We start from the raw sequence: 27,073 nt of genomic DNA on the forward strand, positions 1-27,073 counted from the left end.
AAAATACTCCTAAAACTCCAAAAAAAAAAACTCTAAAAAAGATAACCCCTTCAAACTTTAGTCACCGCCACCTATGCCGCCTGAACCCATCGCCACCATCATCATCTTTGCCGTTGGAACCCATTGCCATCACTCTCAGACTATAAAATTTATTAACTTAATCTAATTTTGAACATTTTGCTCTAACAGCATGTACTCAATCTCATATGCTCTCCATACTGTCAAAAACAATCCAATGTAGTAAGGCCTGATGGATTACAAAGTCCAATTCTTTTTTGAAATTTTTCAATTCTAGCCAAAGCTTCAAAATATTTGCAATTTTAGCTAAAATTTATAGTCCACATACTCTCGACGTGATTGTTTGACAACATAGAGGGCGTGTGAAATTGAGCATACATTATTAATCAATTGGACAAATTGGTTAAAATTTAAATGAATGTTTGAAAATGAGTAAAACTGAATTTTTTTAAAAGTTTTGATTATAATTACAAAAGTCGAAAATATTTAAATTTATTGGTTCATTCGGCGTTGTTTAGAATTATGAAACAATGGATTAATTTCCAATCTCTACACTTTTTTTTTCTTCATCATTTCATTAATGAAATATAATTTTAATTTTATTATATTTTTTTTACTTAATTTTGTGTAAAGGGAAGAATATAAATTTTACTAGCAATTAAAATGAGAATGAAATACCAATAGAAAAATAGTAAATTTTGATTTCTTTTTATAATTTTACTATAAATTCAAATAAAAAGAATTATTTTCATATATTCATTCAGGTTCGAGTTTGGTATGTAACAATTTTAAAAAAATTATGAAGACTTTTATCGCTTTAACATGTCTTATCCAATTCGGTTTGAATTAATCGGCAGTGGTTCGGGACATTCCACGATGCCTATAAGAAAAGAGTGCGAAGAAAAGGAAACCAGAACAGGAGGCTGATATTGATTCTAGAATTTGGCATCAACTTTTGATAAATGATTAAAAATAATCATCAAAGAATATATGCTCATAATGCATTAGCAATTATGGAACATGTATTTTTTTTAATGAAAAAATTATGGAACAGATATTATTTGCTGTATTTGATGTTATATCAAAAGATTAAACAACTACTAAAGCAACAATTGTTTGCATAAACTCTATATCTATAGATTTTATGAAAATGACAAATCAAATTAAGTCATCAATTTCGTTTTGTTTTTCTTTGATTTGATAGGATTAAACTTTAAAGCATGTAGTGGCACTACAAAAAATTTGGCTTCTTGTGACGAATAAAATTTATCATGTTAAGCCCAAAATTTGTCACAACAACGTTATTGTGACTACTTTGTGACGAATTTTGTTGGTCACAACAAACAAGTCACAATAAGTCAATTTTATAGTTTGTCACCATAAATTTTCTATTGTGATAAAATTGTTTTGTCACATTCATATTTATTGTGACGAAAATGTATATCACAAGTAATCCAATGTTGTCAAAATTTGTCGTAATATACATCGACTTCTAGTGACAAAACGCTAATAACATGACAAAAAAATATTTATCACAATTCATATAAATTTGTCACTACATACACCGAGTTATTAGTGACAAAAAGATTATATGGTGATAAAACCATATTTATCACAAGTAATATACATTTGTCACCACATACGCCGAGTTATTAGTGACAAAAAGATTGTGAAGTGACAAAAAAATATTTATCACAAGTAATCAATCATAAAGTGACGAAATTGATTGTCATAATAATTAATTAATTGTGATACATGTAATTTATCACAACAAGTAATTTAACATAATGTGACGAGATTAATTGTCATTATAATTAGGTAGTTGTGATAAATTTAATTTATCATAAGAAGTAATTTAACTTAACGTGACGAAATTAATTGTCATAATAATTGGTTAGTTGTGATAAATTTAATTTATCACAACACGTAATATAATGATAATGTGACAAAATTAATTGTCATTATAATTTGTCGACGGTGACAAATTTAATTTATCAAAATAAGTAATTTATCATAACATGACGAAATTAATTGTCATTATAATTTGTCAACGGTGACAAATTTAATTTATCACAACAAGTAAGTTATCATAACGTGACGAAATTAATTGTCATTATAATTAGTTAGCTGTGACAAAAAAAATTTATCACAACAAGTAAGTTATCATAATGTGACGAACTTAATTGTCATTACAGTTTGTCATCGGTGACAAATATAATTTATCACAACAAATAATATATTATAACATGACGAAATTAATTGTCATTATAAGTTGTTAACGGTGACAAATTTAATTTATCACAAGAAGAAATTTAATCATTACGTGACGAAATTAATTGTCATTATTATTAGGTAGCTGTAACAAAATTAATTTGTCACAACAAGCTATTATTTCCATTTTTATCGATACCAAAATAATTGAATACGGTAATTTGTTGCTAAAATCAATGAATAAAAAACAAAATCAATTCAAATATTACATAAAATTATCAATGATTAAGTCTTTAATAACACTGAAATAACCGATCGTATGAAACATGTAAACTATTTGCTATAAAGAAAAGAAACTAAATTAGGCCTAACTTTTGATATAGGAGACGTCCATCTTCTTTCATTCAATTCCAATCTGCAAGAAAAAAAATGTTTTCATTGAGATAACAAATCAGATACCGTTAGCTATTTTAAAAATATATCCAATTTCTTTCCCTGAACTACCTGCAGTTCTAAAACAAGGCTAACATTTGGTTAGTGTTACTGTTAAAACATACTCGAGGTCAGCCTATATAGTCGACGAATTTTTAAACTTAACTCGAGTTTATACGTCGTTTGCAATGTTAAACTCGATGTCATGCTTAATATTCGACGAGTTACATCCTTAACTCGACTTTTTTATCTCTGTCAAAGCACAAACTTGATGTAAGTCTTAATACTCGACGAAATGGAAGCAAAACCTCGAGTTCTTGATTTTACTGAGCTAATAAACTCGAGAATAGGTGATAAGTCGTCGAGTTTTAAGCCCGACCTCGAGTTAGTACGAATCAGTTAAAAAATTAAATTATCAATTGAACAAATAAGCAATTTGAATGTGAAATTCATCCTACATTAATCAATTTAGTCTCTTTTCATAAGTTAAAAAATACCTGGACAAATAAGCATCAACAAACACAAATCAATGAAAGTGCGGCGGCGTGAGAAGCGTACAAACATATGGAATTGATGCGGTAGTGTGGTGTCAATATTCAGCAAAAAAAGTTTTTCCCTAATGAAGAGTGCTTCGATTAACCTAATTTGGATATTTGAATCTTAATTGTCATATACCTTTTTTTATCAAAATAAAATATAATTTCATAACCCATTTAAACCTGTTATCATAATTTTTTTTTTCAATTCCATGGTGACAAAACATTTATTAATCACAATATCATTTAATTTCGCTTAATTGCTGAAAAATAAAATTATTCACAATATTTTTACATATTATGGTAAAATTTATTTTATCATAATAACTGTATTTTTAATATACAGTGACAAAACAGTTTTTGTCAAAACCCATTGTCACAACAAACACAATTAATTGCTATAGTGACAAAAATATTTGACACAATATTTAATTATCACAACATTATATAAGTTTAATTAATTGCTGAAAAATAAATTCGTTACTAAAGTCTTTAAATATTATGCTAAAATTTATTTTTTCATTATAACTGTATATATTTTCTATTTTACCATTTATTTTCTGCAATTAGTTTTTCTTTCTCTATTTTGTGTGTATTTTGTGTTTCATAAGGTTGACATATGGTCAATAAACGGTTTATTTACGGTTATTATAACTATAGTTTAAAATACAGGCACAAAACATTTGTTTTGGCAAATTACTTTGTCACAACAATATATTTACTTTTTTATATAGTGACAAATAAATATGACACAATAAATATTATAACTGTCTTTTTAAAATATCGGAACCAAACATTTGTTTTGGCAAAATATTTTGTCAGAAAAACAAATTTACTTTTTTTATTGACAAATAAATTTGACACAATAAACAGTAGTGGAAAGAGTTTATGTTTGTGTTTTATAAGGTTGACATACGGTTGACATCAGGTCCATATGCAGTCGTTATAACTGTAGGTTTAAAATACGAAAACAAAACATTTGTTTTGGCAAAATACATTGTCACAAAGACATATTTACTTTTTTATAAGTGACGACAAAATTTGACACAATAATAATTTATTACAATATCTTTTATTGGCAAAATACTTTGTCACAACAAACGTAATTAAATTTTATAGTGACAAAATATATCTAATTGCTGCAAAATAAAATTTGTCACAACTTTTTTAAATATTATGATAAGAATAATTTTGTCATAATAAAAATATTTTAAATTACGGCGACAAAACATGTTTTTGTCAAAATAGTTAGTCACAACAAACATAATTATTTTTTATAGTGACAAAAATGGTTGACACAATATGTATTTGTCGCAATATCATTTCATTGAACTCTCATTGTGACAAAATAATTTTTTTTGTCACAACTAACCTATTTATTATGACAAAATATAGTTTGTCACATATTTTTTTGTCACAAGAAGCCAAATTTTTTGTAGTGTGGGTAACAACACACACTTAATAAATTAGTAGTGACTTTAGGAAAATATAAATGTGTGAGGAATTGAATAAGATATGCAATATTATACTAATATTAACCTTTATTAAAAGAAAATTAGCTGAATTATTTAAATGATTTGAACTTTTGAGTAACTTGTAAATATTAAAAGTATAGTATAATTTATTTAGTTTGATTAAAAAAATTAAAATTACATAGAAGTTTAATTTCAATAAAAATAAAATTTAATTGAGAGTATAATTTCAATAAGAAAATATGAATAATTCTATAAATATTACAATAAAAAATTATTTAAAAAAGATTAAGTTATGAAAAAATTATACACTCTGTATTATATGTAAGAAGAAACATTTCTCATTTTTACATATTTTATTTAAGAAGTCTATATTCCGTTTTTAAAGATATTTTATATGTTATACGAATAAATTGTCTTTTTAAAGCATGCATAAAAAATTTACACCCTGAATACATTGAGTAATTACTATTTACTTTTGTTAGCATAAACTGTAAAAGAATGTGTAAATTTGTAATGTTTATATTGAAAAATAATTCAATGCAACCGTTGTGATATGTCATTCGTGCAACAAACCAATTGTGTGTTAGCCATGTGGAATTTTTAATGATTAAAATAATAAATAATAATTAAAAAATTCATTATCGCAAATACTCATTTACTTGTTGCAAATATGACATGACAAAACTATTACATGTGGTAAACATTTTTTAAGAAATTACGTATTAAAAATTGAGATTATGCATCAAACATGAATGACATGTTTGAACTTTTGAGAAAATGAAAAAAAAGTCAAAAAAATTTATACCTTTAAAGTATTATAAGTTTTAAAAAACTATTTTGTATAGAGGGTTTACTCACATTTTTTTTTTGGGTGAAAAACTTGTTAAAATAAAATTTAAATTCCGAACCAAATTGGAAGAGAAAAAAAATTAAAATTTGGTAATCAAATTGGAAGGGATTAAAGTTTGGTTAGCATATTGTAAAAAATGATATAGTTTAGGTACTCTCAAAATTAATTAATTACCCTTTAGTTTGGGGATATCTGAATTTATCGTTTTTCCAGATGCAGGAGTTCAGAAGGAGAGTTAATTCCTGATGTCTTCTTCTCCAAAATCAAATTCTGATGTGTTTTTTTGTGTGTGTGTGTCAAAGATGGTAATCGACTCTTCCGAGTTTTAATTATTAGTTTGTTAGTTACCGAGGCGTGATTCGAACCCACAACCTCTTGATGCACTTAGATATGCCTTAACTATCCAAACTAGGCCTACATCGGCAAGTTCTTATGTGTTCATTTTCTGTGTTGCACAACCTGAACGTCCATGGCACCTCTATGATCTTACCGGAAAATGTTCAAAAGTATGCCTTGCGATGTTCCCTTTGATGGAACTTCATACATAGTTGCTGGGACGGAACCAGAATTCAAATTTAGGATGGTCGAAATTTTGACATTCACTTATTTAGAAAAATCAAACCACAGTAAACAAGATACAAAATGTAAATGTGGTAATTTGCACTTGTACGGGAGGTAATAACCGCCTCTACAAGAAAAATACCCGTAATTTTTTATAATTTTTCCAGCAAAGAGGGTCGGCCGACCCTCCTGACCCTCCCCTGCATAGTTGGTAACCTGATACACTATCTTGGGGGCACTGTGTGTAGCGGGGGTCGAAAGTACTATTCAGCTAAGGTTTACAAGTTCGACATTTTTTAATCCCGGACTTGGTTGGACTCTATGTCTTGGAGTTTGATGGAAGCATAAAAATTATGTTGGAGAGGTTGAAAATTGTTTGCAACGAGACCCGTTATGTGGCTCGCTTGATTGAAATGTCTAATTCCTTTATACTTCCTGCAGAGAGTTTACTCACATATGTCCATTCTTTTCAGGTAATCATTTATATCTGTTGCTTTTATATGTTTTTAATGGTTTCATTGCAATTTCGCATTGCTTTTGATATTGTTTTCTTGTTTTGCAGATGGGTAGTGGATGCTTGGAATGTTCACAAGATCAACTTGAAATGTAAATGGCATGAGTTCATCCCAATTGAGCTTATTTATTTGGCTTCTCATGATTTGGAAATTGGAGATAGAAGGAAGAAGCGGTGCGTTTATGCAATAAACTTTTCTCATTTTCCGAGCATATTTTTTTTTATGTGTTCCGTTAGTCACAATTAATGGCATGTGGAACTATCAAACATAAATGTGCAGAAGGAAAGTTAGAGTTACCTATCTTGCCTATCCCCGCAACATGAAAACACTCCTACCAGAACGAGACTTGTCGGTGTACAAGGCTTACAAAGAGTTGCTCTTCGGGGATTCTGCTTATTGTTTGTGCAATATTTTATCAAAATTAGACATTCAATTCTTAATGATTAGTGACCAAACATTGTTTAATAAGAATATGGCAGGCTAACAGCAGGACTAAAAATGATATCTCTTGCTCTTGAAGATACTATGATTTGATCAATTGTTGGATTTTTTTTCCTTTGAAGATGACTACCTCAACATTATTCACAAAGAAATTTACGGTATTAATTACAAGACATAATATGACTGATACAAGAGGTATAAATTAAGTTTTACGGAAACAGAAACAGCAAAACAACTTTTTTTACAGAATATGAAAACGGAAAAGTGAAAAGAAAAAAATGCATAAATAATAAAAATACAAAATTATAACTTTCGTAAAATGAAAAATCCGATATTTAATTATGAAGATCTATTGGCAAAAAGAAAAATTATGAAGATCTAATATTCAAATTCTATTTAAATTCCATCTTTTGCAATGAAATTATTACAATCTTAAATTAAAAAGAAGAAATTAATCTAGATCAACATGTTTCGATTCATATTAACACAATTCCAGAAACAGATCTAACAAAAAAGAAAAAAATATTACAAAATCCTGAAACATAAGATCACAAAATAGAAAAAAAAAAGGTTCCGATATCTTATTACGCAGAAGATAAAGCAACGGCGGCAGCTGCAGCTGGTTTCGAAACAGACGAGCTAGACATAGAATTACAGAACATGAGAGGCCGATCATGAGCCTCCTCGGCGTCGTCAGCGTCGTCGGAGGTGGAGAGGTTAATGCAAGAACACCGTTCCAGGGAGCAGAAGAATGCGGAGGCCACGCTTGTTCCGACCCATTTCAGCTTCTCGTACGACCAACATGCGCCGGCGGCGTTATTGTCCATTGATCTTCAGTTTTTTGGCCGGAAAAGTCAATGATATAAAAGATGATTCTGAATAATAATTACATACAAGCAAGAGATGAGGATATGTTTTGGTATGCAATTTATTATTATTATTAGGTTATTATTTCTTTTAACTTCTATCACAAGGTATTAGTATTTTTAGGTTCCAATTTAAGTTGACATAATTGAATTTTTTAAATTCTTGTTGGATGTTAGTTAGAAAAAAAAACAAAATTTTTCCTTGAATATAGTTTGTTATTTGGAGATATTAAAACCTAGAGAGGTTTTTCTTTTTAGAATTATTTTATATTGCAACAAGTTGGAAAGCTTCCAACTTTCTAAATTTTAAACAATTAAATTATATTAATATGGGCAATCTATATATTATTAAAGTGCCACTATTGTTAGAGAGTGATATCGTCATATATATTTATTGTAAATTATGAAAAATAAATGTAAGAGGAGATAGGTAGATAGAATTATAATAATAATTACTAAATACCCACCGAAATTAGGTCATAATCAATCAACTTTTTAAAAGTTTTCAAAAAATTGACTTTTCTTTTGCTTAAAATGCTTTATGCCTAGTTTGATTTTGAATAAAAAAATCAAATTAAAACCAAACAGATATATGTTGAATTTTATATTATTTTATTGAATTGAAATACATAAAATTTAATATTATAATGTATAACTATTTAATGTAATGACCTTAACTTAATTTTAATACTTTTGGTGTTTTCATTTTTTGAAATAAAATTATTGTTTTAATTTTAGAAAGTAAATGAAGTTAGAAATTAAAAAAATACAAGTAAAATAAAACAAACGAAATGAATTCTATTAAGTTATTTAATTTGTTTTAATTGAAATGAATTCTATTAAGTTATTTAATCTACCAATGAGTTATAACTCAAATGGTATAAGCGCTAGGCAGCAAACTGCTAGGTCGTGGGTTCAATTCCTACCACGCTCCCCCCTCTCCAATTATCAAAAAAAAAGTTATTTAATCTCATAAAAAATATTTTTTTATCTATACTTGTGTCAAAAAAATAATTTTAAAGTCTAAACTAAAATTTAATTTTTTAATTTAATTTTTGAACTTACTTAAATAATAAATAAATGGAAGACTAAAATATCAAAAAAAAAAAAGTGAAGAACCATACAGTTTGATTTTGAAACAAAAAATGACTAAAATGTGAACTATATTAAAGATGGAGGAGGTAAGAGTAATTTGGTGTTTCTTTCTAGTCGAAAAGCTAGTACTATACTATAGAATATCCAGTGTGTGGCCACGTCAGATATATCTTAAAGACGAGTAGACCAGAACCATGAACGGATAACTCGAAAGAAAACCAAAGAAAATGTCTACAATTTCACTCCCGCTCAGTCTCCGCTCCTCATTATCTTCAAAACGCAGCCGTTTCTCAGTCCCTGAGCCTCACCAACCGATTAAAATCACTTGTTCTTCAGGTATAAGACATTTTCACATTCATTTATTTTGTATGTTTAACAGTGTTTCATTTTGTTGTTTGAGCAGATGGGTCTAAATCAAAGCCATGGAAGGAACTTCAAAGTGTGGCTTGTGGTCTTCTTGCTGCTTGGGCTGTCACTTCTGTATCACCTGTAATGGCCGCTGGTCAGGTTAATTATGCTTTTTCACACCCTTTATTTACTAATTTCGAGTTTGGCAATTTTTATGTTTTTGGTGGATAGGGTTTTGATATGAGCAGTTTATTTAGATTCTGTTTTTTCTTTAAAATATATTGCTTGTGAGAATTAGGCTTGACGGATATCTGCGCTCTCTCGATTGAATCCATGTACTAAAAAACATCTGCATTGGATCCCTACACTATCAATTTCATCCAAATTAAGTATTTCCGTCCATTTCCGTCCTTGCAAAAACATTGAATTCATCTCTAACCGAAATACACGGAATTGGACGAAAGGACTCAATGTGTTTTGACGTTTTTTAGTACAAGGACTCAATTGTTAAAAGTTTGATAATACAGGGACCAGATATGTGTTGTTGCCTTAAAATTAAACTAATTAGGCTTCATCGGTATGCTTGTTTCGATTAATTTATTTTCCTGATTTAGCCATTTTTCATGTGTTGGAACAATTGCTGTAAAATGAACTGAATACGATGAGGCTGAGTCGCGGACTAGGTCGCTCTCTTTTAAACGTTTCGCAGCACAGCTCGGTGGTGTAAAGCTGACTATCAACCGCGGCGTCCCTATGATAAAACAGTCGGAAATACTGATTACAATGCACTGTGAAATCAGCTCTAAAACATTTTCTTCCCTTATTTATAGGCTAAGAAAATATAGCTGTTGTGTAAATAATTAATACAGAAAACGTTTTCTGCTTAATGAGGGAAAACAGCAACAGTCAAAAACGTGGGGAGGTAAAATCAAAGAGTCAAAACAGTTACAAAAGAATTAAATAAAAAAATATTAAGTGGTTAGTACGGAAGGATGAACTCTTACCCCGTTCACAAAATTGGATACCTCTTGGAGTCCAAACCCATATGAGAAAAACCAAACTTATAAACCCAATGTATTGAGTTCTCCTAAGCAATAAGGGAAAAACCACATACTCTCTATCTTCTCATTTCAAGTTACAAGACACTTTTTCTTTTATTTTTAAATTCAATAACTTTCCAATATCATGTGAAGTAGAAATGACAAATTTAATGTCATTTTAAGATAAGTTCCATAAGTTATTAATGGAAACAGATAAGAGAACTATCGTAGAGGTCCAGAGCAAAAGTCTCATTGTAGTCTACACCATTTATTTAGTAGATTGGCGGTTAACAGATCCGTCGGAGTTGAACTTTGTTTAGACTTTAGAAAACCCATGGACTGTCCACTTCATGTTTGCCATTAGGAAGAGGGACTATACTGTATCATAAGCAGCAACCGTTGTCAGCTCTTCTGCCATAGTTTACTTCCATATAACTTAGTCTGAGCTTTTAGAAATCTTTTGAGGCTCTTCAACATTGGAGCTAGCTGTAAGAAAAGCTGTGTGTGAAGGTGATAATCTTTGATAAGTCAGAAACTTGGGGTAGCATAATCTTGCAATTTTGTCAAGGAACCATTGATTGGCCTTGTATATTGAATGATTCTTGCTCATTTGAATTGATAAGAGCTACCTAAAATACAACACCAACTGTGTTTAAGGAATCATCTGCAGTATACACAATAGATGATTAATTGTTTGTTAAAATTTCAGATGGTATATTTTGTTCTACAAGCATATCAGTTGAATGATTTCTGCTGATGTCCGTGTCTGTTTTTATCTTAGAGTTCATGACAATCAACCCGTCTTACATTTATATACAAACTATCTATATCTATATCTATACCTATTAAACCGTATACAAACTATCCATATTTATCCTATTAAACGGGATACAAATAAATCATCAATTCATATTCATAGAATATTATTGCGGCAATCTCTTTGTTGACTGGAAGGTACTTTTTTTATAAAACAAATTATGCATGGGATGTCTGCAAAGATATGAGTGCATATTTTCTAACATGTCACTTTGCTTTGCAGAGGCTGCCCCCACTTTCAACAGATCCCGATCGTTGTGAAAAGGCATTTGTTGGGAACACAATAGGTCAAGCCAATGGTGTTTACGACAAGCCAATTGATCTTCGCTTTTGTGATTATACAAATGACAGATCCAATCTGAAAGGAAAGACGCTTTCAGCCGCACTTATGTCAGATGCCAAGTTTGATGGCGCTGATATGTCAGAAGTCGTAATGTCAAAGGCTTATGCTGTTGGAGCTAGCTTCAAGGGTAAACTTTGATTCCATTTATTTCAAAGCCGGATTCCTCGTAAATTATGACTATGCAGGTATTATGGTTGTGGATACATAGTTTTAGCAGAACAAACATAAAGATGTCTGCCTTCTTCATACAACTTTTTGCAGGTGTGGACTTCTCAAATGCTGTGTTAGATAGGGTTAACTTTGGGAAAGCCAATCTCCAAGGAACTGTATTTAAGAATGCTGTACTATCGGGCTCTACTTTTGACGAAGCAGAACTGTCCGATGCCGTTTTTGAGGATACTATAATAGGCTACATTGATCTTCAGAAGCTTTGTAGAAACACAACCATCAATCCTGATGGAAGAGACGTTCTTGGATGTCGGTGATTTCAGTTCATCTTCTTCTTTTTGCTCTTGTGATTAATAGATGTCGGTTTACAATATAATCTACGTTGCACGGAAAATATTCATCTGCTGAATTTCGGTGTTTTATTTTCCATTTTGGAAAAGGTTTCTTGAATACCAAAACTTTATATTTATAATCTTGTAAAAAATATCGATCCATCGTTTTTTATTTCAGTAGTTTTCATTTCGACGTTCTGTTTCCGTGCAACATAACTATCATGTAGAATGATTTTTAGTGATCTATAGAGAATCATGTTCACTGAAGGCATTCAATGATTCTTGTGGTTGTGGATATATATAAATGAATGTTTATCATAAGCAAGTGGGTATATAGCTTCTTTGTTTTCAATACTACTTATTATTTGTAAAAGCATGTTGATGGTGATACCATTGTATTTAATTTATTTTAATAATTAATCTATTACTCTTCGAAAAGCATTTGTAAAAGTAATTTCATTTAGTATCTTATGTTAATTTCGACATATATATGTTTTCACTTTAGTATCTTATGTTGTTTTAATTGAATTTTTTTTTTGAAGAGTCATGAATTAAATTGTTAAAATAAATCGATTTGAATTTATGTTAGCTTGTTCCACAAGTTTAAAAACCGGGATTGACTCATTATTTGGTAATAAACATAACCTAAGAAGTGAGAATAGATTCAAAGACAAAGTTAAAAATTAAATGGTCCATCTAAAACAAGCTTATAGTACAAAATACAATCCCACAAAGCTTTCCCTCTTAGCAAAGAAAGGTATCACACAAATTAACTTGTGGAAATAAACATATTTTGACCAAATAATCAATCAATATTCTCAAACTTCAACTAATTTTTGTTATATGGAGATACAATGTGGTGCCTTCTTTGCTTCAATGCTTGCTTCAATTTTGTTTCTCCAATCAACTCTAGTTCAAGGTATTCCTATATACTTATATATAAATGTTTTATTTATACATTACATGCATTTATGAAGAACTCAAATTTTAAATTTTTTAGAGTTTCGGTGTTTTATAATACTGAAATATAAGACTCGAGAAATTTTCGTGAAACATATCTAAATAAATAGCTAGTGTTATGGACTAGAAGATGATTTGTTATATGTTTAAGAGAAATATTATTATGTATTATTACTTATACCAATTATACTATTAATTTTCTTAGGTACTATTGGCGTTAATTATGGTACAATGGCAAATAATCTTCCACCACCAAAAGAAGTTGCAACATTTCTAGTGAAATCCACCATTATCAACCGTATTAAGCTTTTTGATTCAAATAGAGAAATTTTACAAGCATTTGCTCGTACTGGGATTGAAGTTACAGTCACTATCCCTAATGATCAAATCCCTCAGCTTACCAATCTAAAGTTTGCTCAACAATGGTTAAAATCTAATATCCAACCCTATGTTTCTGCCACGAAAATCGTCCGAATTTTAGTCGGAAATGAAGTATTATCAACTGCAAACAAATTGTTAATTGCCCGCCTTGTTCCAGCTATGCAGACTCTCCATGCGGCTCTTGTCGAAGCATCATTAGACCGTAAAATCAAAGTTTCGACGCCTCATTCCTTAGGCATTCTCTCGACTTCGAGCCCGCCGTCGACGGGAAAATTCCGACAAGGTTACGATATTCATGTGCTTAAACCATTGCTTAGCTTCCTCAGAGAGACCGATTCGCCATTTATGATAAATCCTTATCCGTTTTTCGGATTTTCCGCGGATACGCTTGATTACGCACTATTTAGGCCTAATCCTGGAGTGATCGATGTTAACACCAAACTTATGTACACAAATATGTTAGATGGGCAGCTTGATGCAGTCTTTTCAGCAATCAAACTCCTTGGTTTTAGTGACATTGATATAGTCATAGCCGAGACCGGATGGCCTTCGAAAGGCGATTCTTCACAAGTTGGTGTAGATGTAGAAAATGCAGCTCAGTACAACGGAAATCTTATGAAACATGTAACATCTGGTGCTGGGACTCCTCTCATGCCTAATCGGACATTCGAGACTTATATGTTTGCACTATTTAATGAAAATCTCAAACCCGGACCGACATGTGAGCGGAATTTTGGATTGTTCCAGCCAGACATGACTCTGGTTTATGATATCGGAATCCTGCGGTCCACGGTAGCTTCCGCAGCCAAAAACCATCATGTTACATATTTGTTAATCATTACATTCATCCTCCTAATTGTTAATATTCATAGTGAACTATGCTTTTAATTAAGTTTTTTTTTAAAGTTTTGTATTCACATGTTTATTATGATGAAAAATAGCTTAGACTGCAAGAAAATAAATTTATAAATACATAGGCATAAATATTGAACCAATCTTTTTGTAAGTTTCTACATTTTAAAAGAAATTTATCGAGATTTTTAATGTTTACAAGATCATATAGACCACATATGCTTGATTAGCGTATATCGCACTATTGTTGCACACGTATGTTGCATGTAAATTGTTTTTTGGCGTTTCATTTCTCTTTTCGAAAATACTCTATTTGTAACTTACTCTTATAAGAATATCATTTTGTAGTTATTTTATTTATGCATTTTCGATTTCGACGTTTCTATTTATCATCTATTTATCATGTAGCTTACTGTATTTATACCTTTATTTGACATGTTGGTTTTTTGATGTTTGATGTTGGCAGTCTAGATCATCCACTCCCAGGAACCCGAGCCCGGTGCCAATGGTTGCACCACCAGCAGTGAATACAGCACCTGCAGGGAAACAGTGGTGCCTACCGAAAACAGGGGCCGACACAGAGGCTTTACAAAGAAACATCGATTATGTTTGTGGGTTGGGATCAGAGTACTGTGGAGCTATTCAATATGATGGTGAGTGCTTCCTTCCAAATACAGTTAGGGCACATGCCGCATTTGCGATGAATGCTTACTATCAAGCTAACGGAAGGAACGATTATGATTGCGATTTCAAATTGACCGGAGCTATCACCAGTGTTGATCCAAGTAAGTTTCGGTTTATTAGTGTGTTTTCTTCTCGATTTTCTTTTGTTCAGGTTATTATTTATGGTTATTTTCTTTTCTTTTTTGATAATTCAATTATATGTAGCTCGGACATAAATGATAATGATTCCAAAACTAAAAATATGTAGTTAATAAAGTTTGTGCATTAATCATCTGATGTGAATCTTACATTGACATTATTTTCAGCTCGGGTTTACAGTGTCAACTTTCGTTCTCTGAATTCTAATATCGTGAATAATTTTGAAAAAAAAAATAGAGCTTAAAATATATTAAGTATAACATATCTTGTTAGCTACAGTTTTTTCAGATATCTGAAGCAAAAAAATGTTCAAATTTTCAAATAAAATATTACATCTCGTATAAGTAAATGATTTATGAGATTCTATTTTTTTTGTGTGTGTGTGCTTAAAGGTTCTTAATGTTTACTTTGTTTCCCTCAATATTTTTCAGGCTATGGAAATTGCAACTACTGAAATTATGAAGAAGTCAGCAAACACTACTTTTCCTTTGAATTTCTCCTAATTTCTCCCCTTTCTTGTATGATGTAAGTAGAATAAGCACTAGCTATATCGGCACAGCGTGCCTCAAGAGATTGAACAAAAGGGCAGTCCGCAGAATCCAAACCGATAATTGCTTGCACAAGAGCTTAAATAATTCAATTGATATCTTCCACATGATTTTTCGGTAGTGACCAATTAGGATCATGATATCGAAAACAGCTACTTCCCAGTTATATATAGTGACATAGACGGCATATTTGTCTACGACTGCTAGACATAATATTGTCGTGCACAGTGCATTCATAACTACATAACTGTGTACTAGACACTACATCGTCTCCTAGACTACATAACTGTGTATAATCAGGCAGTTAAAACAGCTAGTACATGGTAATAGACTACATATTTGTCTCCATGTCGAAATTATATTGGCAGTTGCAACCCTTTACCCTGCTACTATCAAATAAACTCAGGCTCAGCCATGAATATTACTCGAGGGTGCAGTCTATTTCCTCTCCAGATAGAATACATAACATTTTCACGATTAGTAAAATTAGATGACAGCATTTTAAGTCAAATTAAAAAATGCTTTTCTAAAAACAAGAATATCGTAATCTACTTTAAGGCTTGTTTGTATGATTTTTTGCAGTCTCTGAGAAGTAAATCCGAAGGAAAATATAAAATTAACAACTGAACAGCCAAGAAACAAAACTTAAATCCAGCAAAGGTAGTGAGGTAGTGAGTGACCAAGCCGTGTGATTAAATTTCAAAAAATAAGTTAATGATTAAACTTGTTAAATGTTAAGAACACAGGAACCGGGACTGAATATTGCTATATGCTTTGAATTTCACCAAAAGCCCCTATCCATAAGTTACAAAATTTTACCATTAACTTAATCCTAGGAAATTATCAAAAAAAAAAAACTTAATCCTAGGAATGCGAGGAGCAAATCAAGAACAAAAAGCTTATACAAAAAATAGAAGTAATAATACCTTCATGACACGTATCTACCAAACAAAACCCCGCTGAAAATAATAGCACCAAACCATTTATTTGAAACAAACCTGCAATGAAGAGAACCTGGAGTCAAGGGTATTTCCAAAGCAAGAAATCCAGATTGAGACTAACTACAATATTGGTTTAAAATTGGAACACCTAGAGTAACTCTGCCATGATGTGAAGATGCAACATATGCATGCGCAAGCAGATGTAAAAGAAAAATCACACAAAACCAAATAGAAAAATACATACTTCCTATTGCAATCGGACCGGCATGATAAGTTAACGGTCCATATCTGCCAAGCTAAATGTCCAGAAGCAGCCGTCAAACATGCATAAAATGGCCACCCTGTTCCAGAAATTATTATGAAAAGTAGTTACAGTGGGGCAACTGAAGTTCTGAATGAAAATTGCTGATGGAAAGATTAGAAAAGCAAGTACCAATATTAGCATTGACCCCACTAAGGGCAAGACTAGCTATGCAGGCAATGCCAAACCCAGTGATCCATTCCTTTGTTGAATTCTCGAATCTCAAGGCGGTTGATTTTACACCCACTTTTAGATCGTCCTCCTTATCCTATTTATATGAACATAATTTCATTTAAAGTAGCAATAACACAGTTCATCCATAGATTATTACTACATAAGAACTCAAAGTCAAAAAAAATATTTAAGCTAATATCCAAAAGAGTAACAAAAAGTATTTACACCTTCAAGTCAACCTTTGATATAGTGGTAAAGCATTTAGGCAACTCAAAAAAACCGGCTACAACAAATACTTTTAAACAAGAGAGTACTGTTTCTGCTTTTGAAATAGCATGCATATATTTTTGCCCCAAACAATAACTTAGTATGAGGTACATTTGAAACTGCAAGAGAATACAAATTTTGTCTGAACATGTTATGTCATTACATAGCAGTGCAACAGTTTAACTGCCAATTAGACCATTTTGTATACAAAAGCAAATAAATTAAGATTTTTAAGAGTTAGAGGACATAAAAAGTACCGAACTAAAATCCAGAATGCAAAAAGATTTATCATTAAAGAACTTTCTCGCATAGAGAAATTAAACAAATTAAACTATTGCATGATAAGTGGGGAATAATAAGAGCCTAGCAGTTATATTAAAGAAACTATACCTGATGTGCATAAATTGTATCATACACAAGGGTCCAAAATACTCCACCCGCATACAGTGGCAGCACAACAGCTGGATCTAAACTTCCTTTAATAGCAGACCACCCTAATAACGCCCCCCAGTTAAATGTCAAACCTAGAAAGGCTTGAGGCTGCGCTAGAAGAGTAATATTTACTAGTCATACCTCTCAATCAAAAGTCAGATTAAAATACAGAAGAAACGTGGCTATTACCCAAAATGTTACTCTCTTCATGAGTGGATAGGAGAAGACTAGCAACAAGGATGAAGCCCCCAAAACGCGGCTGTTACAAATAGTTAGCTACCAATTATTACAAATAATGAACCAGGTTTACTAATAGGTTCAACTGTAAAAAAATATGTGAAAAGGAAAATAAAAAAAGAAACATAAGCTATGAGTAACATGCAACTATTGCTGTCACTCCAAGAAAATAGAAAATACGGAAACTGATGTTTCAAGCAGAAATTAAATGAGTGATGAAAATGTCAGCAGAGAAAATGAAACTTTAAAAATTAGCTTCCACAGAATTCAATGCAAAAATATCTATCATTCCTGGTCAATCTTATGCATAAGTGGGGAAACTAGAGTGCAAATGTGTAATATTGCATGTTAAAATGATTAATACTAGGACATCCTTTTCTTCTTTGTGTATGTCCAATACCTTGATTAACTAGAATTTACCCTGATGAAACAGTATCCACTTATGATATAATACCTGTACAAATAGTCTATGACTGCTTTCAATGCAGACCTTTTGGTTATCAACAATAAAACAAATGTTTGTCAAATTTCAGCAAACTGTTGAAAATAATTTTCTGATGCAACCATAAAAGCTTTGCCTAATATCTTGTTTAAACTTTAAACTCAAAGAGGACACCAAAGTAGGAATATCACAAAGGAAGCAAGTTCTACACTAGGGTACTTTCTCTTCTTCTCCATCTTCTATGTTCTCTAAATAAATTGCCAAAATGATCTGCCAGCATATTTCAATGGCCGGACAACTTCCTACTCATTTACCCCACTGCACAACCATCCTTGGAAAAGCACAACATAGCCGGCTTTGATCAGGTAATTTGTGATTAAGGGGGTTTTCTTGGTGAAGTATTAAAATTGCAGATTTTGCTTTCAAGTCTGTAATTAAGAAACAAAAGAAAAAGCTCTTTGGTTGATTCTAGTATCTATCCCTAATAAAGGAAGAGAGAGAGACTTTTGGACTCAAATTAAGCATTCTAAAGAGCATAATGAGGGAACAACCAACACATGATATCAAATCAACCAAGTCCTACAATATCTTAAGGAATCTTAAACTTTAAAGAGATGGAGATTAATGGAACAAGGGGTGTCATAAGCAACCACACCTAGAATAGAAAGTAATCCCTTCCACAAATAAGTGTTCAAAGTGTCTCCACATCTCCATCTAAGATTGCTGCCACTGACCTATAATTGTTGAGCTGAAGAAGAATTCCAAGACCCAAGGATAATTGAAAACCAAGAAAACAAAGCCCTTGAAATGGTGACAAAAGGCCACTTGCAACTGGTCTCAGCTTAGTACGCTCCACCTGCATTGATAATTTGTCATAGAAATTAAACCTTCAAATGACGAGGATGAAAAGTATCTTGAACTGTATTATGCAAGCACAAGAGTGCGTGTGTTGCTCAAAGATGATAAAGACCAACTATACTAAAGTTAGGACACATAAATTGAATTAGTAAAACCCAAGTCCTAGGATATCCATCAGTAAGTCAGCCTAATACAATTTAAGTTGACATGGAAGGAAACAGTGCACGCGAATTTACTAGTTCTTTATCTTTCAAAGGTGTTTAACCTATACTGAATGGAAGAAAGGACGAACATTCATATACAAAATCCTAAATTGGTATTACACTTCAATTGAATTGAGTTATGTTAGAATTATAGTGTGAATACTTAGTGTGAATACATCATATATGGCAACATGTTTATAGGGATTAGATTAGCATGTTTATAGGGATTATATTAGCTTGATTTTAGGAATTGCTTTCCTTTCTCTTAGCATCTACTTGTGTATAAATACCTATTGATTTCTCTAATACAATTCATTGAGAATTCAACTCAACTTTAGTGTTTCTGATTACATGGTATCAGAGCTGCCCTAGTGTGCAGATCCTTCTTCTTTTTTGGTTTGCCCCTGTGCGCAAACAGTTCAGTTATTCAGTTCAGGAACTAGGGTTCAACTTTCCTTCTTGTGACCAATTTCTGGCCATCATCTAATCTCACCACCCCTCCCACAAGACTCGCCGTCCTCCGATCTGCCGGAATCTGCTGCTCCGGTTTCTGTTCCTCCAGCCACGCTCCAGCCACGCGCCGCCGCCTCCCGCCACGCTCAGCCACGCGCCGGCGAGTGGAACCACCTCCGGCCACCGGTTCATCTCCGACCGACTTCTTTCCATATCAGCACTTTATTTCCAGCCTACCCATCTGGTCAGTTTTCAGTTACTGAGATATTTTTTTTTTTGAACCTAAAGTGTGGGTAAAGGGCTACTGCTGTATTATTATTTTTTGTGATTGCTGAAATTGTGTTTGGTGTGATAGTATGGCTGATGGAAAGAAAAATGAACCTAATAAACCTATGGTTAGTGGTATTATGGCAGTATCTCCTAGGATTACTGATCATAAATTGACTGGGGCGTCCAATTATGTTGATTGGTCCACTAATGTTACGTTGTATCTTCGGAGTATCAGAAAATCACGTCATTTGACTGATGACCCGAAAACTGATGATGAAGATTGGATGGCTGATGATGCTTGTCTCTTACTTGGCATCAAGAACTCTATTGATGCCAAGATTGTTAGCTTGGTTCGTCATTGTGGGTATTGCAAACAAATTATGGATTATTTGAAGTCTTTGTATGCTGGAAAGGGTAATGTTTCTCGCTTATATGATACATATAAGTCGTTTTATACTACTGATCGCCAAGGGCAATCTGTTCAGGATTACTATATGCAGCTAAAGGACACCTTTGAGCAATTAAATGAATTGCTACCTCTGAGCACAGATATTACGGTCCTTCAAGCTCAACGAGAACAAATGTTTGTTCTCCGATTTTTATGTGGACTCGGTTCAGAATATGAAGGAGTCACTTCTCAGATTCTCTCTGGTGCTGAAATTCCTGATGGTGAGGAGGCTCTGACTCGTATTTTGCGCAGTAATCTAGTTCTTTCAGCCACTCCTTCTGTTCCTCCTTCTAGTGCTCTTTATAGCCAAAGGCATACTTCTGACCGCTCTTTTAAGGGTCCAACAAGGGGGAGCACCCGGGACATGAGAAGTCCAAATGATGGAAGCAAACCTGTTGAATGCTATTATTGTCATGAGCCCGGTCATACTAAACGAACTTGTCCTCTTCTAAAGGCTAAGGAGAAACGGTATCGGTCTGCTCAGGTTGCTACTACTGATGTTACACCCCCTGCTACACCCTCTGCTCAATCTTACACTCTTACTGCGGAAGAATATGCCAAGTATCAAGAATCATTAGCTTCAGAGCGTTCTTCGTCCGTCACTGCTATTGTTGAGTCAGGTAATTCCAATAAGTGCCTCGTTTCTTCGTCTTCAAAATGGGTCATTGATTCTGGTGCTACAGATCATATGACAGGTAATTCTAAACTATTCACTTCTTGTAATGATACTTTTCCTTCCCACGTTACCGTAGCTGATGGCACTCACTCTTCGGTTACTGGTTCTGGTACTATTAATCCAACTTCATCACTTTCACTCTCAAATGTTCTTAATGTGCCTGGTTTTTCATTCAATTTGATTTCTGTGAGTAAACTTACTCGCTCTCTTAATTGTTCTATCTCATTTTTCCCTAATCATTGTTTGTTTCAGGATCTTATGACGAAGCAGATTATTGGTAGTGGACGAGAATCTGGTGGTCTCTACGTTTTGGATACAACCGTTAGAAGACCTGTTGCTTGCTCTACTGTATCCACCCCTTTTGATGAGCATTGTCGGTTGGGACATCCTTCTTGACCTCTGCTGAAAAAGATGTGCCCCCAGTTTCAAAAGTTGTCTAGCTTAGATTGTGAGTCATGTCAATTTGCAAAACATCATCATTTGTCTTCTGCTCCTCGAGTCAATAAAAGGTCTAATTTTCCGTTTGAATTAGTTCATTCTGATGTTTGGGGTCCTTGCTCTGTTGTGTCTAAACCAGGTTTTAGATATTTTGTGACTTTTGTGGATGATTATTCTCGAACCACTTGGTTATATTTAATGAAACATCGTTCTGAATTGTTTACACATTTTACTGCTTTTTGTGCTGAGGTTAAAAACCAATTTAATGTTTCAGTTCATACTTTACGAAGTGACAATGCTAAAGAATACTTGTCTGGTCCTTTTCAAACTTTTATGTCTCAGAATGGTATTATTCATCAAACTTCTTGTGTTAATACACCTTCACAAAACGGTGTAGCTGAACGTAAGAATCGTCATCTTCTTGAAACTGCTAGAGCTCTTTTGTTTCAAACGCAGGTTCCGAAACCTTTCTGGGCAGATGCTATTTCTACAGCATGTTTTCTGATCAATCGCATGCCTTCTGCCGTGTTGAATGGTGAGACTCCTTACAGTATTCTGTTTCCTGATAAACCATTATTTAACATGTCACCTCGTATATTTGGGAGTACTTGCTTTGTTAGGGATGTTCGTCCACATGTTACTAAGCTTGATCCGAAATCACTAAAATGTGTCTTCCTCGGGTACTCTCGCCTTCAAAAAGGGTATCGTTGTTTTTCCCCTTCTCTTGATAAATATCTTGTGTCTTATGATGTCTCTTTTATGGAACATCTCCCCTTCTTCCTATGTCCACTAATGTGTTGAATTCGGATGATATTATTGATAATGATATGTTGGTTTATCACATTCATCCTACTTCGTTACCTCAGCAACAGCCCAAGCCACCTATTACTCAAGTTTATTCACGACGTCAGCAACCTCCGGCTTCTAGTCCAATACCAGTTTCTGTTTCGGCAGAAGATCCTCCTTCTGAGTCAAGTCATGATACCGATGATCTTCCTATTGCCCTTCGCAAAGGTAAACGATCATGTACTTATCCTATCTCTGCTTTCGTTTCATACAAATATTTATCTTCCCCTTCACAATGTTTTATTGCTTCACTTGATTCTATATCTATTCCAAAATCTGTGTCGGAAGCCTTATCCCATCCTGGATGGCGAAAGGCAATGATGGAAGAAATGAATGCTCTAGATGCTAATGATACTTGGGATTTGGTACATTTGCCTGTGGGAAAGAAATCTGTAGGTTGCCGATGGGTGTTTGCTGTAAAACTTAATTCTGATGGTTCGGTTGCTCGTTTAAAAGCTCGCCTTGTCGCAAAAGGCTATGCTCAGACCTATGGGGTTGATTATTCTGACACTTTTTCACCAGTGGCCAAAATGTCTTCTATTCGCCTTTTTATTTCAATGGCAGCTAGTTCTGATTGGCCCCTACATCAGCTCGATATCAAGAATGCCTTTTTACATGGTGACCTTCAAGAGGAAGTTTATATGGAGCAACCACCAGGTTTTGTTGCTCAGGGGGAGTATGGCAAAGTTTGTCATCTTCGTAAATCTCTATATGGGTTGAAACAGAGTCCTCGAGCATGGTTTGGTAAGTTTAGTCAAGTAATTGAGAAGTTTGGGATGAAGAAGTGTAATTGTGATCACTCGGTTTTCTATAGGCGTTCCTCTTCAGGTATCATCCTTCTTGTTGTCTATGTAGACGATATTATCATTACTGGAAGTGATTTTTCAGGAATCTCATCTCTGAAAACATTTCTTCATGATCACTTTCAAACGAAAGATTTGGGAGCTCTAAAGTATTTCTTGGGAATTGAAGTATCAAGGTGCAAGAAAGGGATCTTCCTATCTCAAAGGAAATATGTTCTTGATTTGTTGGCAGAAACTGGAAAGTCTGGAGCCAAGCCATGTGGCGCGCCTATGACTCCAAACTCTCATCTCACAACAGAAGGAGAGCCTTTTGCAGACCCTGGAAAATATAGGCGTTTGGTTGGGAAGCTGAATTATCTTACAGTAACAAGGCCTGATATTTCTTATTCTGTTAGTGCTGTCAGCCAGTTCATGTCCTCTCCTACCATTGATCACTGGAATGCACTTGAGCAGATTTTATGTTACTTAAAAGGGACACCTGGACGTGGATTACTTTACCAGAATCATGGTCATACTGAGATTGAGTGCTTCTCTGATGCAGACTGGGCAGGAGACAAGGATGATAGAAGATCCATTACTGGTTATTGTGTCTTTGTTGGAGGTAATCTTGTTTCTTGGAAAAGCAAGAAACAACATGTTGTGTCTCGTTCTAGTGCGGAATCTGAATATCGAGCGATGTCTCAATCTGTGTGTGAGATTATATGGATTCGTCATCTTTTGTCCGAACTTGGATTCAAAATCAACACTCCAGCAAAGTTATTGTGTGATAATCAAGCAGCTATTCATATTGCTTCCAATCCCGTATTCCATGAACGTACCAAGCACATTGAAGTTGACTGCCATTTTGTTCGTGAAAAACTAGAAGCCAACATCATTTCTACAGACTACATTGGCACCAATGAACAACTTGGAGATATCTTTACCAAAGCTTTGAATGGGGTTCGGGTAAACTATATTTGTAACAAGCTGGGCATGACAAATATCTATGCTCCAGCTTGAGGGGGAGTGTTAGAATTATAGTGTGAATACTTAGTGTGAATACATCATATATGGCAACATGTTTATAGGGATTAGATTAGCATGTTTATAGGGATTATATTAGCTTGATTTTAGGAATTGCTTTCCTTTCTCTTAGCATCTACTTGTGTATAAATACCTATTGATTTCTCTAATACAATTCATTGAGAATTCAGCTCAACTTTAGTGTTTCTGATTACACAGAAATTAGGCATGTCCCAATCATAGACACATATCTTGCACAACTCACTTACATTGGCATTTCAAATCTCAAAACAAGATGCAAGAGATGTTATAATTTGAAATTTTGAAGACAATTTGTAAAGGAATTTTAATGAGATCAAACAAAAGTTTAGTGTTCCACTCAAGAGCTTATTCCATCATTTTTATAAGAAATATTTAATGTGCACTTGCAAGCTAAGCATTTACAGGTAGCGTGAACACTCTATTCTAGCATATTTTGATTAAATCAATATATTATTGCAGGAAAATAGTAGAATTAGTATTTACCTTGGTATCGATATCTCTATCAAGGAGATCATTTATGGTACATCCAGCACCCCTTAAAAGCAAAGCCCCACAACCAAATAATGCCATCATCCTAAAGTCAGGAAGATGTCCTGGGGATGAAGCCAGCGAAATTGACCTTTACAAATAAAAAACATCAGTTGATTAAATATCATTATCGATTAACATAAATGAAAAATTAAATCATATATGTATTACAAGTTTGTCTTTCATGGAATTTTTCATTAGTACTTATGCAAAGAACAACCTAATGTAACATCGAGACCTGATTCCAAGAAATGCACTATCAATTACGAATAAGTTCAAATCTCTGGGAATCCTAAAGTTTAAGAACTAAACATAGCTAATAAGAGTGTCTTCTTCCCTCCCCTTCTGGTTTAAGGAACTAAACCTTAAAGATGATTTCGTTCAATAAACAAATTAATATGATACTTTTCCCACAGCTGAACTAACTGATTTAGAGCTCCTAAAAAATCTAGAATGAACTTTAAACAGGGAATGGTATAGATATAGCAAAACTTATTTCCTAATCCACCATGTCATGCCCTTAAATGGCATTATTTTCACATAACAAGGAATTAAGCCTCATAATGTCCAACTGTATACTATAATTGGAAAATGTAGTTCTAAATAAAAATAGCAAATAATTATTGTGAAATTGTTTTTATCTCAGTACCTCAAACACTACTACCATCCATTAGCCATGTTTATACAAACCCATAAAGTTCATATCTTTCTCATTGAATTTTTAGCAAAGGCTAGTATATCTGGTTCCGACCGAGTACACACAATACATGATAACAAATAATAATATGAACCACAGCCTAATCTATTTATCTTTTTTTTTATTTTACTTAAAAAAAAGAGAATAAAATGAACAGTTCAGTCTAAAAACAAATTTCCCGAGATTTTAGCGAAGGAACTAAACGATATAAGCAAATCATTACGTTTCAAATATGCTTATTAATTCCACGTTTTATCAAATATCCAAAGAAATAACTCCAAAATGTATATATAAAGAATAAAGATCATACCACATGCAAGGCCAAGCAAGCAGCCAGGTTCCTATAGGCTTATCAAGCCGAGCAAGCAGCGCATAAGGCCTAGTGTATCTCGGCAAGTATAAATCAATCCAAGAAATATCTTTCTCCTTCAATAACTCTCCTTTCTCCCGATCGTCATTGTTCTTTGAGCTCGATAAGGTTGAAAATCTTCCAACAAACCTTAAATTAAAGTTGGACTTCTGATTCTCGCAGGATAAATAATTGTTCGGAGTAACCCAGTAGTAAGATCGAATAACTTGGTTAACTGAAGGGACAATGGCACTAGTTTTCGATGAGCAATCTTCGGAGAAACCTGAAGAGACAATTGCTGTATTGTTGAACAGAGAGAACGAAGAGGATGGAGAAGGATTGAGGAATCTTCTCGTGGTGTTGCGTGTAGCACGCGAGAGTAAAAATGACAACATCTGATAAACCTAATAGAAAACATGGATACATTTTCAGATTAACACAATTGTATGAAAACAAGGATATATTTCACATCCAAGCATTTTATTTTCTTTCTACATAACTATGAACTATAGATAGTATCAAGTTTGTCGTATCTTTTAAATGTATAAAGACCCATATAAATTCTTGCATAAATTACTCATCTGGTCATGAATTAAACCAATACAAAAACAATTACCCAAACTAAATCATTATGAATTAAACCAACAACAACAACTCCAGATTTTCTTTTACTGAAAATACCTTGACTCCAACACATCAAGAGTTAAAATCTTGTACGCAGATGACAAAGCAACGCTAGTGATTCGCTTTTAAGGCCGAGAATGGGTCGGTTTCTTTGAGGAGGCCGAGAACGTCGACAATTGGATTTGAAAGGAGTGCGACGGCTACAGCTGATTGGAGTACGGCGTCTGAAGCTGGAAGCAGAAGCGGTAGATGGATTTGGAAGAAGAGGCGGTGGCTAGAGCGGGAAGTAAAGGCGGTGACGGCCGGAAGCAGAGGTGGCGATGGAGAATACCTGAACTCTTATTTCTTATTTCTTTTTAAAAAAAAAAGATATATATATATTTTACATTAAATTTTAATATATAAAAAATTATTAGTAATATAATTCATGTA

The 27,073-nt window shown here is 33.2% G+C and overlaps 3 protein-coding genes across 4 annotated transcripts; 2 read left to right on the forward strand and 1 right to left on the reverse strand.

Moving 5' to 3' along the window:
* The first annotated feature begins 9,148 nt into the window (after nt 1-9,148).
* Nucleotides 9,149-12,245, forward strand: LOC126654155 (thylakoid lumenal 17.4 kDa protein, chloroplastic). Its single transcript, XM_050348230.2, has 4 exons — nt 9,149-9,336; nt 9,404-9,507; nt 11,428-11,674; nt 11,809-12,245. Exons 1-4 carry the CDS (start codon nt 9,228-9,230, stop codon nt 12,030-12,032), a joined length of 684 nt encoding a protein of 227 aa, XP_050204187.1. The 5' UTR covers nt 9,149-9,227; the 3' UTR covers nt 12,033-12,245.
* Nucleotides 12,246-12,808: 563 nt separating this feature from the next.
* Nucleotides 12,809-15,857, forward strand: LOC126653556 (glucan endo-1,3-beta-glucosidase). The gene is made up of 4 exons (XM_050347471.2): nt 12,809-12,966; nt 13,213-14,180; nt 14,707-15,025; nt 15,494-15,857. The coding sequence occupies exons 1-4, from the start codon at nt 12,891-12,893 to the stop codon at nt 15,514-15,516; spliced, it is 1,386 nt and encodes a 461-aa protein (XP_050203428.1). The 5' UTR covers nt 12,809-12,890; the 3' UTR covers nt 15,517-15,857.
* Nucleotides 15,858-16,302: 445 nt separating this feature from the next.
* Nucleotides 16,303-27,002, reverse strand: LOC126653557 (4-hydroxybenzoate polyprenyltransferase, mitochondrial). 2 transcript variants are annotated; one of them, XR_007632267.1, is made up of 10 exons: nt 26,699-27,002; nt 25,979-26,421; nt 24,927-25,062; nt 19,139-19,260; nt 17,915-17,984; nt 17,684-17,833; nt 16,985-17,120; nt 16,796-16,892; nt 16,466-16,608; nt 16,303-16,433 (listed from the first exon to the last, which is right to left on the reverse strand). XR_007632267.1 is itself a non-coding variant. In XM_050347472.1 (10 exons), exons 2-9 carry the CDS (start codon nt 26,410-26,412, stop codon nt 16,539-16,541), a joined length of 1,215 nt encoding a protein of 404 aa, XP_050203429.1. In that variant the 5' UTR covers nt 26,413-26,421; nt 26,699-27,002; the 3' UTR covers nt 16,303-16,404; nt 16,537-16,538. The 2 variants fall into 2 exon arrangements, 1 of the variants encoding a protein (XP_050203429.1); XM_050347472.1 differs by having other exon boundaries at nt 16,303-16,404; nt 16,537-16,608.
* Nucleotides 27,003-27,073: the final 71 nt, after the last annotated feature.

The sequence above is a fragment of the Mercurialis annua genome, linkage group LG6, assembly GCF_937616625.2.
Source record: "Mercurialis annua linkage group LG6, ddMerAnnu1.2, whole genome shotgun sequence".
In the NCBI taxonomy this organism is placed as follows: domain Eukaryota; kingdom Viridiplantae; phylum Streptophyta; class Magnoliopsida; order Malpighiales; family Euphorbiaceae; genus Mercurialis; species Mercurialis annua.